General features: G+C 43.6%; 1 protein-coding gene across 4 annotated transcripts in view; it reads left to right on the forward strand.

The window, feature by feature from the left end:
- Nucleotides 1-513: 513 nt before the first annotated feature.
- RIMS4 (regulating synaptic membrane exocytosis 4) overlaps nt 514-12,967 on the forward strand; it is a 75,477-nt gene continuing 63,023 nt past the window's right edge. For all 4 annotated transcript variants that reach the window (XR_005587805.1, XR_005587806.1, XM_039498385.1 and 1 more), the window contains exon 1: nt 514-1,215. Coding sequence is in view for 2 of the 4 variants with exons in the window: in XM_039498385.1 (XP_039354319.1) it covers nt 1,119-1,215 (97 nt within the window). In the remaining 2 variants the exon portion in view is untranslated. The remainder of the gene's footprint in view (nt 1,216-12,967) is intronic.

The following is a 12,967-nucleotide window of genomic DNA, read 5'->3' on the forward strand; positions in this document are numbered from 1 at the left end:
AGCACCTATGCCCAGGGGTTAACGGGAAGGGGGGCTCAGCCCCCCATCCGCTGTGAAACCAGGGCGAGCTCTCCCTCTCCCCTTCTCCTGCAGTGCATGGGGGAGCAGCTGCCCACCGCTCTCCCTCCCCCTGGACTGGTCCCCAAGCACTCCCCCTTCACGTGTCTAGTGACTTTAGCCCCCAGCCCCCTAATGCAGGCCCTCGAGGAACTCCAGCAGACCCCAGCGCTCCCTGCTCCACGGCAGCCGGTGCACGGCGGGGCTGCGCGGGCACAGCGTGGAGCAGGGACTGGCTCTGCCCACCCGCTCCGCCCGGCAGGACGCAGTGGCAGGGCCCGGGCGCTGCCCCTGGGGAGCGCTCCAGAGGCAGGTGCGCTGGAAGGAGCCGAGCTCGGGCACAGCCTAGGGGCCAACCTAGCGCCTGCTAGCCCGGCCCCCTTTCGCGCAATCAGCTCCCCCGCCCCGCCGGCTTTGATTGGAGCTGCCGCTCGCCCTGGATGACTTCATGGCAGCCCCCGCCCCGGCGCGCCGCTGAATGAAGTGTTGGGGCGTCGGGAGCAGGCGAGGGGAGCGCAGCTCGCCAGGGGACACATCCGGCCAGCCGCGCCCGCTGGGGAAGGGGGAGCCATAGGAAGGCGGCGAGTAGAAGCTGGGCAGCTGCCGCCCGTGTCTCCTTCCAGCCTCCCGGCGCCTCTCCCAGGGACTGCCGCCGCCGCAGCCTCCATAGCCTCCTCTGGCTAACGGCTGTCCGCGCTCCGCCAGCGCCAGCCGCCTCGGTGCCTGCATCGCGCCCGGGGGCACCGGCCAGCGCCAGCCGCCTCGGTGCCTGTATCGCGCCCAGGGACCCCGGCGGCAGGTGCCTGCCCATCGCTCTCTGCCCGTCCCCGGAGCAGCGCCCAGCTCCCCCGGGGAGTCCAGCAGCCTCCCGCGGGCGGGGCTGAGCCCCTCCGCCTCCCGCCTGCCCGCCGCCGCCGCAGCCCCCGTCTCGCCTCCCCGAGGCCCCCGCAGTAGCCAAGACGCCGCGGGCCGTGCTCCGAGTGAAGAATGGGGCGTCGAAGCTGCCCAAGCCGCAGGCGGCAGCCGAGGCCCCCGGCAGCGCCCCCGGCCCCGGGCTCTTCATGGAGCGCTCGCAGAGCCGGCTCAGCCTGTCCGCCTCCTTCGAGGCCCTGGCCATCTACTTCCCCTGCATGAACAGCTTTGACGAGGAGGACGCGGGTAAGGGGCCCGGCCGTGGGGCGCGGAGCCTGGGGCGCTGGAAGGGTGTCGGTGGGGCAGGCGGGGGGTGTAAAGCACGAGGAGGATCAGGAGGGTGCACATGGGGGAGAGCCTGGCCCGAGGGGTGGGGACCGTGCCTGGGGGGAGGTACAGGAGATTCTGCTTGGGGGCAGAGGGACCTGAGGGGCATCAGTGGAGGGCAGGGAAGAGAGGGCCAGTGCCTCTGAGTCCGGAGGGGCTGTGAATGGAGAGAGGAGGAGGCGGCTAACACATGAATGAGGGTGGGTGGGGGAGGTAGTCAGTGAATGAATTAATGGAGGAGGGCCCGATAGACCTGGCAGAAATAGTGAGGCAGCTCAGGACATTGTGTGTGTGTTGGGGGGGGGGAAGGGAGAGGAGAGTGAATGAGAGTTCTAGCTGTGTGTGTGTGATGTCTCACACCAACCCTGGAGCTGTGCTGTAGAAGCACTGATGCTAAAGAGGAGTGAGCGCAGCTGGTGGCTGTGACTCTTTCAGCCATGAGGGTAGACAGGCTAGATTTGCTGGGTTTTAGTAGGAGAATGTGAGACTGTGATGTGTTGGCTCTAGCCCTGCCTGGCTCAGCTGAGGAGTTGGGGTGTGACAGAGACCCATCCACTGATTGCCTTCCCTAAGCCACCTACTAATGGCTGCCCAGTGCCCCAGCACGTTTTGTGTATAGTGAGACATGGGGTTAGGAACCTGCATTAGGGTGAAGGGATTAAAAAGAGAGATTTTTTTTGCATAAGAAAATGCACTCACTCTCTTCTGGTTTACATTGAAGTCAGTGTCTTCACAAACGAATGGTGCAAGTCTTAATCCTTCTCTTATGCTCAGCTGCCTTCCAGAGAGGATGGTGGATGACGGTACTTTAAACAGAAAAGGCATCTTCTGCTGTACATTGTGTCCAAGCTCCAAGTGCTTTTCAAAGTGAACAATGAACTCTTCAGACTAAATACACTAAACTGGTAATATTTAAACAGCTCTTTTAGAATTTAGGCAGTAATTTATCCAGATTTGCAAATATAGTCCCTGCTCTATAGTGTAAACCAGACAAGACAGAATGCTTCAGGAGAAAGGGTAATAGGGAGAAACATGAAGGCGAGATAATTCAAGAGGTAGGATTGAACAGGAGAGAAAGATCATTGAGAGCATTCCAGGCATAGGGGACAGCATGATAGAAGGCACAAAGCTGAGTGGGAAAAGGATGTATTAAAATTAGATTACATATGGAGAGTAGGATATAAGCATGCTCTTCATGCCTATCAATTTATTATGAAAATGCGTAATGATTTGCACTGTACGCACAAGGTCACTTTCTGGTAATATATTTTTAATCTCTTTTATTTGTAACAAATGTAGAGATTGTTACTTAAGAGGCACATGGATATTTTAATACCTACCATCTTGGCTGCATCTCTCAAATATCTGTCTTGTAAATTCATTCCAATAAATGCAGCTCCCCACAAGAATAGATGGGTGCAAGTAAGATGTCACACATACAAAATAATTGTTTTTAGAGGAATCAAAGTAAAAATAAATATATAAAAATCAAAGTTATTAACTTCTATCAGCATACAAGCAAGCCTGGAGGAGAGGAAGGAGGTTTTAGCATCCTCCAACTGAATATATTTTAAAAGAAGAAGAGGTGTGAGATCTCAACAAATGATTTATTTGCTCTTCATAGTCAATTTGATTGTGACAACTGGAGGACCATGCAAGGCAATAACAGGAGCTTCGAGAAGCCTGTATTGTTGCTTCAGAAATTATTTCTAGTGAGACACTTTTTGGAGCCCAAGAACCTGACACATTGACTTGAACAGATATTTCCTCACTGAAGGGCTGACTCTGTTGAGTCTGAGAAGACTGATACTTTAAGTGAACGCATCTTCCTATTCCAGCATCTAAAGATATATGGTTGTAGTCAGAATTTTATTTACTTGATCTCATTCCTGAACAATCACTCATGAATGTTAGTATTCCAGCCTATAAAAATATATGTCTTTGAATTCATGAAATCTGCAATTATGGCCTCATCCTTCAAGCGCTTATTACTGGAGCACTGCTTACTATCCTGAGTTAGCCCCATTAATCTTAATGTAACTACTCAGGGAAGGAGGCATTATGGTTCGTAATAAGTATTTGCAATATTGGCCCTTACTTTAGAAATATGAATTTGTATTAATATTTTTATGAGCACTGCAGCTATTTCTACTGGTGGTTTCAGAAAGGAAAAAGTGACATTTTGGATTGTTGCCTCTTTCACAAAAAATACAAAAACATAAATAACAATTTTTGTAGGACCATACCTATTTTGTGGAAATTAGAGAAATCATAAATAATCACATTGTGACAAACATGAGACTATAACACTGAGATTTAAGCAAGCTTCTGAAATTCACAAGATTCTGACCAGATCTGATTGCATTCTAAATTCTAATTTAAAAAAAATAATCTGACACACAACAAAGGGTAATGGATACTGCATTTGGCAAAATATCACCTGTAGAAGATGACAACAGAAAAGAAATTGACCCCAGGATATGAAGAAAGGGGGAATGCTGACAGAGCAAACAATCCACTTTTGAGAAATTTATCATCCATTTTGAATGAAGATGAGACTCTCTGCTATACTAGAAGGGAATGTTCTTAATGAGGAAGAAAAGTTTAATAAATGGCAGAGTTTAAAGGAAACTTGACATACTGTATTCCAAAGGAAAGAAGGCTCTTGACCCCAGATCACCATCAAGTTTTCTCACTTGGGTCAGATTAAAATAATTGGGAAGGAAATTCGCTAGAGCTGGCCTGGCCTTCAACACAGCATGAAGTGGAAACATAAATGGCACTACTGAACCTAAGGGCTCCTGCATTGCTGGCCTCCGCTGATTGGCTAGAGTTAACACTGGCCTGGAAAAGGGGCCAGATTTTGAACTTGGTAGGTAATAATCTTTTAAAAATGCTTTTAATTGCAGAAGATTTCCCCTCCTGACTTGGGCCTCATTTTTCTTTGCTGTCCATGGTCTGGGCATCAGCTGAATTGCGTTCACGTCTCTTGTGTCTGCCAATTTGCCAGTAATACCTAGGCTGAACTCTTCTGATGTATCAAAGCCTCTACTGTCTTCTCAGTGGTGAAATGGGTACAGAAAAAGCCTCAGTCCATACTAGTCTATGCAGGGGCAGAGGGGTCAGGGTCCACAAGATGCAGATAGACATGCAGAACTTCTAGTAAGGAAACTGTTCTCTCAGCTGAATGGTCCCTGAACTACATCCTGTGCCAGGGAGATTGAGTGACCTGCAAATATGCCTTTCTGCATGCAGGACCTGTTACAGGTTTCATGGGTTTGAAAAGGTGTGAGGTAGGAAGTGGCGCTGAAATTTGTATTACTAAATGGAATCAATAGCTGAGGAGTAGCCAGACTGATCCAGAGAAGGATGCCCTAAATGAGTGACAGGGTCTTCTCACCATTAAGATACAGCAGTGCTGTAATATGGAGAAATTACTGTCTAGATAAATCGCATAAGAGCTATGGGTTACTAACTCTTTTAAACCTAATAAATGTAACTTTCCTGTACTTTATATTGGTCAAGTGTAGCAGTCCTCATTCAGTCAAAATTTCCATCCATGTCAGTGGGGACAAGAACTTCAAAACAGGGGTCTTCATTATTAATGGTCCTATATCATCATTATAATTGATAGAAGTGTCTGTCCTAGCTCTGATCATTGTACAATTATAAAGCAATAGACCAAAAAAAGCGAAATAGAATAAATTATAGTGAAGCTTGAATTTTCACATTTGTGCATGGAGAGCGTTTGTTCACCTCTATCACAATCCTGCGCCTGCTTGGAATGTTTTTGAAGCTAGTGGAGTTCATTGTGGTAACAGCTGTCTAAAACACACGCAAGCAGTAATTTGCAGGATTGGGGCCTTAGTTTGCATTTTCCTTGACTGCAAACACAATCATGGTCATGGCACGTGTAAATTAAGTGCATAAGTGTGGGTGCATTTTTATGTGCTCATCTTTGAAAATGTGAGCCTTAATCCAGAGCATATACTTATTAATATCAAGATAGAAATCTTAATTGTACTACAACATGACAGTACATTTTTCCTGGGATTGGCTGAAATCAAACATTATATATCTTTGTATCCATGTGGCAATCTGTTGCAAGAGCCTTGCTTGCCAAATGGTGAACTAACGCAAGTGAATGTGAGTTAAAAATAAAACTTGTTGAGGATAGAATAAAGAACACAAATTAACTCTGACCAAGAGACAAAATGGTTGCTGCTGTCAAAATGTCAAACTGTCTCCCAAAATGTTGGTAAATCCCACCTTCACTTACACAGATGCTAGCTCAGGAAGCAGTAGAGTTATCCATTTCTTGAGACAACCAAGTCCAAGCAACTATGGTGCTGCTGCTTGTACACAATGTCATAGAGTGACAGCCACTATTCTATTACCAGCATGTGCTTTGAAGAGAAGCTAAATGTTTTTACAGCTCCATTAAATTAACATTTCAGAGTTAAGACATATTGGACTAGAGTAATGTGATTGCTGTGGGCTTGTGGGGAAGTCTGTAATGTCTTTGTCTGGATTGGGTTGGCTGAATTTCTCTGTATGGTTAATCATTAAAATATGTATAAAATTATGAAATAAAAAGAGCCACTGTGTGTTCTAAAGTTCTCATTGATATTTTCAATTCCAATGCTGTGCTGCAATTGAATACAAACAACTTTATAGAAGATGCTAATTGTTTGTTAATATAAGTGAATTCCATAATGTGAAGTTCATTTTTGAATTCATATGGGCTGGTTTGGCTTCTCTTAGATTGCCTTGGAAAGCTTTGGAGGACCCTATAAGCTTCCTCTTACAGGGTAATTGGTCAGTGCTCTATTATGCAAGTGCTATGTGTTTATGGTAATAGTATGTAAGAGGTAGCGAGAACATCTGTGCGCTGCATGACTGGAATGGTAATTTTTAAATCCCAAATGTGTTCTTAATACATGTCTGACTGAAGTCATTGTCTCTTGATTCTAGTACAGTGACATGCAAAGCCTATTGTTAACTAGGGGCTCAGTTATGCCTATGAGGCACTGGTGATAATCCAGAGGTGCACTGCCCCAGACACGAGGAATTCTGACTCAAGTAAACTGAATTCCTTCTGCAGCTCCTCAGTGTGCATGAGTATGCTGTGTAGGCATGGTCCCCCTCTATAGGCCTAGCCAGCTCTGGATGAAATTTTTAGAACAAAAACATTTTTTCGTCAAAAAATGCAGATTCAGAAAGTAGATTTTGCCAAATTGTTTGTTTGGTTTTTCTTAGGGGGAAAAAAACCCTAACAAATTCTGAAAAATCTAAACATTTCATTTCAATATTTTCAAAACAAAATGTTTGTTTTTCAGTTTGAAATTACTTTGTTTTGAAATTTCCTTTAATTTTATTTGTAAACATTTCGATGTCTAAAAAAAGCTTAAGATTTTAACATATTTCACTTGACCCAAAACAGTTTTTTCTTCAATTTTTCCATTGCCAGAAATTTCAAATTTTTGTGATTTTTTTTTCTAACCCAAACCAATTTTTTCAACTTTTCAAAAGTGCCAACAACCTGAAAAAATCTGTATTTGAGGATATCAGGGAATCCTTAGTGCCCCAACTGTTCGCTAAACTTTTTTTGAAAATCTCATGTGGATTTCCTTTATAGCAGCGTAGCTACATTTAGAGTCCATCTGCACCTATTACACCTGTTTGAAAAGTGCTAGTGAGCGTTAAAGAGACCAGTACTGAAGATGAAGAATGCTGATTATACACTATCATTTGAACCCCAAAGCTTGGGGAAGAGAAACCCTTCCCTCCATGATGTCTCTTTATGTGGATTGTTTTGCTGTCAGTTTACTCTAAGTAGGAGATCCTGTCCGTGAAAACCTTTCTAACTAAGAGCAGCTGTTTCCTCACCACTTCTAATTCATGTAAAATTAATTCTAGTGCAACATTTATTAAGTCAAAAGCACAGTTCTCTGTGAATCCTTTACTCTGCCAGGTTTCTACATGAGGACGAGTTGTGAAATGCTGTAACTACTTTACTTCAACATCACTATTTGACAGAATATATGCATCTGCTTTGTGTAGAGAGGAATTAAACTTAATTGGGCCAGTTATTTTGAGGAATAATTTATTTGTACAATTATTTTTTTGATATTCTGAGTTATTCTGCCCATATTGCTGAGTGCTGTGGGCTAGGTTAGAAATGTGCACGTTTTAATTTAGAAAACTGTGAGTTGCTAACATGTTTCAGCACTGCAGTTTGACGTGGCATTTGACAGGTTTACACTGGGCTCTGATCACTGCAATCTTGTCTTCTTGTAGATAGGTCTTGCAGCACCACGCAGGGCACTTTGAAATGCCATTAGCATACTTAAATAAGAATGTTGTCTTCTCCTCAGAACTATTTATACAGCTTCAGACTCTTGGATTTATCCGATAAAACACCCCGATACAACGCCCCCCCAAGTGATGTTTATCAAAGAAACACTGGAAAAACACCAAAAATGGTTACTTGTATCTAAGGGTACATCTATACTACCCTCTGGATCGGTGGGTAGTGATCGATGTATCGGGGATCGATTTATCGCATCTCATCTGGACGCGATAAATCGATCCGCTGATCGACACCCGTATTCCACCTTGGCAGGAGGAGTAAGCAGAGTCGACGGGGGAGCTGCGGCAATCGACTCGCCGCCGTGAGGACGGCCAGGTAAGTCAAACTAAGATACTTCGACTTAAGCTACGCTATTCGCGTAGCTGAAGTTGCATATCTTAGTTCGAACCTCCCCGCTAGTATAGCCTAGGCCTAAGAATTTATGTACGTGGAGCAGTAATGCGGACTACCGGGATGTGATTCCTAAAGCACACTAATGTGTTGATCTTTGATGGGTCCATCCATGTAATGTTTATAATATACCATACTATAACTATTTAGAAGACTTTGAATGTACATCTACCAAAGTGATATTCATACAAGGTTCTGTTTTGCCGTCTGAATGAAGGGGTGAAATCTAAAATGTATAATCTGTGAACAGATATAAAGACAAGGGAGAATAGAGCAGCAATTGATGGCTAATTTGGTACGTAATTGCATGTACAAACTAAGCACAGAACTGCACACACGTTTTGAGCATCTAGCTGGCATAGTAATTGGGCAGCACATTTTATTTATTTGGACATACAAATAACACACATACAAATAATAAAAAAATCAGTACCCCCACCCCCCAAACAAAATCAAGCCACAATCAAATCAGTCAAATCACAATGACAGCCAGTAACCCATTTTGTCTCAGCCCCACTACTCTGTTATGCCATTTTACCCAAACACTGAAAAACTCAGCTGGCTTTGCAGAATGCCAGTTGTCTGTAAAATGCTCTGAGTGATCAACACCGGTTATAACAGGTTGAGAAAGATTGTACATTTTTTTCCCCGTCATTGAAAATGTAATTGACCTACAGGAATGCATGTTCATATCTATGTTGCCTTAATAAAATATGGAGAAATACTACTTTAAACAGAAAGGCGTGTGCTGCCTTTAAGTGTGGGGTAATGCAGAGACGGTGTAGAGTAGTTATCAATTGTTCACCGTCAAACTGGCAGGACATGTCAAGTGCAGTCCCACAGGGGTCTATCTTGGTCTGGTACTATTAAATATTTTCATTAATGACTTGGATGATGGAGCAGAGAATATGCTTATAAAATGTGCAGCTGACACCAAGCTGGATGGTCTTGTAAGCACTTCAGTGGCCAGGATTAGAATTTAAAAGATAACAATAAATTACAAAATTGGTCTGAAATCAACAAGAAGGAATTCAGTGAAGACAAGTGCAAAGCACTACACTTAGAAAGGAAAAATCAAATGCACAAATACAAAATGGGGAAGAACTAAATAGGCAGCTTTACTGCAGAAAGGGATCTGGGGATTATAGTGGATCACATTGAAAATGAGTCAGCAGTGTGATGCTGTTGTGAAAAAGGCAAATGTCATTCTGGGATGCATTTAAAGGAGTGTCATATGTAAGAAATGGGAGATAATAATTGTACTCTACGCAGCACTAGTGAAGTCTCACCTGGAGTATTGTGTCCAGTTTTGGACTTTAAGAAAGATCTGAAGAAACTCTAAAGAAGAGCAACAAAAATAAAAAGGGGTTTAAAAAAACATGACCTATGAGGAAAGGTTGAAAAATTTGGCATGTTTAGTCTAGAGCAGAGAAGTCTGGGGGGAGCGGGGGGATGTAACAGTCTTCAAATATGTAAAAGCTTGTTCTAAAGACTGTGATCAAGTATTCTTCCATGTCGATGAGGTTAGCACATGTAGTAATTGGAGTAGTTTGCAGTAAGGGGGATATACATTTCAGATTAAAATCTTGTTCCTAACTACAAGGATAGTTAAGCAGAGGAACAGGTTACCCAGGGAGATTATGGAATCCTGTTCATTGGGAATTTTTAAAGAACAGGTTAGACAAAATACCTGTCAGGGATGGGCTGATATACTTAATCCTGACTTGGAGCAGTGGGCTGGAATCCATGACCTTCCAGACCTGCATTTCTATAACTCTATAAACATATACAATAAAAAACCTCTTCTAATGTGCCTTGTTATCAAGGCCTCATGAATTCTGCTTTACTTCATGGATGGTTTCAGCAGCCAAAGGAAGAGAATTCCGTGGCAGGGGCATTGCATACCATCACCCACAGCATAACTGCAGCTTGCTTGAAAACCACCTACATATTATGAACTGGAACTAAACTGCAGTTGGTGTGTCAATAATAGAAGTGTATGTAGAAAGCAGTATTAGGGTGGATGCTTCCCAAAGAACCTGCCAAAAGCGTGCTTAGTCAGTCAATTTAGGGCCTGTGTTATGCATGTCCTTTCCATAGTGTCATATCTGCAGTTATAATTTCAATAGACTGGTATACCTTGTCCACTGTGCTCACCACAACGGTGTAAAAACAGACAATCATAACTGTGTCTATGTACAGCTCCTGGACCAGTGTGGGCATGGATTTTCTGTCTTCCTTATGGCTAATTGTGGTATAGCAGCCTTTTTCGTCTCTTGTCGCCCCGTTGGCAGTTACTAGGCCACTCTGTGTTTGGTTCCTTCTTACGACTTCCTTCCCTCTGAGCCTCATTGCATGTAGAGTCACCAAAAAGTTCAAATGGAAACACTAAGTCTTAGTGGCCATGAATCGGGCCTTCGGCAGTAGCCCTTTCCCTTTTACTCCTGAGACTTAGCTCACCCCTCCTGTGAAGGGATGTAGAAGAATGCAGGCCCACCCTTCTCTGGGTTCCAGTCCAGGGCACTTTTGATAAGCAGCCAGGGTCTGTTTCTTATGTTCCAAATTCTGGTTCATTGGGCTGCTTCCTCCCTTTGCCTGTTGGCAGGAGTCTGTCATGGAGGAGTGTTCTCCAGTCCTCTCTCCCTGGAACTTCATCTTTCCTTGCAGCTTCCCCTGTTGCAGAGGAGCTTTGTAAGGGCAGCTAGCCTCACTGAGAGCAGCCTGGAACACCTTCACCCCTGCTGTATCTGCCCTCTCCCTTCAAGGCCAGTCCCAAGGTATACGCTCCTGTCTGCAGCTCTCCTCTGTTCTCCCCTTTTGGCCTTGCAGTCCTTCCTCTGGTTATTGAAACCACCTGGTCTGCTTGTCCCCAGCTGGGTCTAATCCTTAATGAGCTGTCTCCACTTCAGGTGCCACAGAATGGATTTACTGGCTTTCAGGTTTCCTATTAACCCTTTATTGCTGGGCATATGCTCCATCCTGGCCTGGGCTGCCTATTCAGGGTTCCTTCTCTGTGTTGATACACACAATATTAAAATCTTGAACCAGATATTCATATGGACTCTTTTTTGCACATTTGTGTTTTGATAGGATTGTTAGGGAAATAAGAAAGGAGAGAGACTTTTTTGCTTTTTAAAGATGAGATTGATTTCTGGCTGAGTGGTATATTGCTGAATAGTAGGATTATTCTAGACAAGGTAGAGTAGCTCAGCCAATCGCTCATGTCTCTGTCATTTACATGCTACAGTCCCATTGGTTGAAACCCTCTGTTAACTGATGTAAAATATGATAGGCCTCCAGTCTTGCATGTGGTTTGGAGTTATTGGTGGTTTGGGCTGTGTTTTTAAGACGAGAGTGAGCTTGCATTAGCATTCTCTCTGTAAAATCCTACTGGAGAAAAGGCACAGATAGCTAGTCAAGCTCAACCCTATATACCCCCACCTGTGGCTTACCCTGACTTGTTACATTGAGATAAAAACTCTAGTGTGCATAGTTTCTCCTAGAATTTCACAAGACAGCTGATTCAAGTTAGCTCCCTCACTGTGAGAAAACTCCTTTTTTGTCAGTGAAAACATAGCCTTGTTTTCAGACCATAGGAATTTTGCTATGTTTATTTGAAATGTTGAATAGCATGAGCTTGTAGGGACAAAATTGGAAAGGTTGAGACAAAATGAGTTACACCAAGGAAGGGACATAAAAGGCAATAGGAAGAGGTTCTTTAAATAAATTAGGAGCAAGAGAAAGATGAAGGAAAGTGTAGGTCCTCTACTTACCCAGGAAGGAGAGCTAATAACTGCTAACATTAAGAAGGCTGAGGTGTTAATGCCTATTTTGCTTTGGTTTTCACTAAAAAGGTTAATAGTGATCAGATACTCAACACAATTAAATCTTAAACAAGAGGGAAGAAACAGGTCAGAACAGGGATTAGAACAGGTTAAAGAATATTTAGATAACTTAGATGTATTCAAGTTGGCAGGATCTGATAAAATTTATCCTAAGGTAACTTGAGGAACTAGCTGAAGTAGTCTCTGGACTACTCATGATGATCTTTGAGAACTCATGGAGGATGGATGAGGTCCCAGAGGACTGGAGAAGGGTAAATAATACCCATCTTCAAAATGAGGGCAAAAGGAGGACCCAGGGAATTGTAAACCAGTCAGCCTGATTTTGATACCTGGAAAGATACTGGTAAACAATCAATTTGTAAGAACCTGGAGGATAATTGGGCTATAAGGAATAGTCAGCATGGATTTGTCAAGATCAAATCATGCCAAACCAACCTAATTTCCTTCTCTGACAGGGTTACAGACCTACTGGAGTGGGGGGAAGCAGTAGACTCATATATCTCAATATTTAGCAAGGCTTTTGACACAATCCCACATGACATTCTCATAAGCAAACTAAGGATATGTGGTCTAGATTCAATTACTATAAGGTGGGTGCACAACTGGCTGAAAGACCCTACTCAGTGAATAGTTCTCTGTCAAACTAGGAGGTTCTATCTAGTGGGGTCCCACAGATATCAGTCTTGGCTCCAGTACTAGTCAATATTTTTATTAATGACTTGGATAAAGGAATAGAAAGCATACTTATAAAATTTGCAGATGACACCAAGCTGGGGAGGGATTGCAAGCACTTTAGAGGACAGGATTGGAATTCAAAATGTCTGTGACAAATTGGAGAATTGGTGTGAAATCAACAAGATGAAATTCAGTAATGACAAGTGCAAAGTATTACACATAGGGAGGCAAAATCAAATGCACATCTACAAAATGGGGAATAACTGGCCAGGTGTAGTGCTGATGAAAAGGATCTGGGGGTCATAGTGAATCGCAAATTGAATGAGTCAACAATGTGTTGCAGTTGCAAAAAAGGCTAATATAAGTCTGGGTTGTATTAACAGGAGTG

This window comes from Mauremys reevesii, linkage group 13 (assembly GCF_016161935.1).
Source record: "Mauremys reevesii isolate NIE-2019 linkage group 13, ASM1616193v1, whole genome shotgun sequence".
NCBI classification, from domain to species: Eukaryota; Metazoa; Chordata; order Testudines; family Geoemydidae; genus Mauremys; species Mauremys reevesii.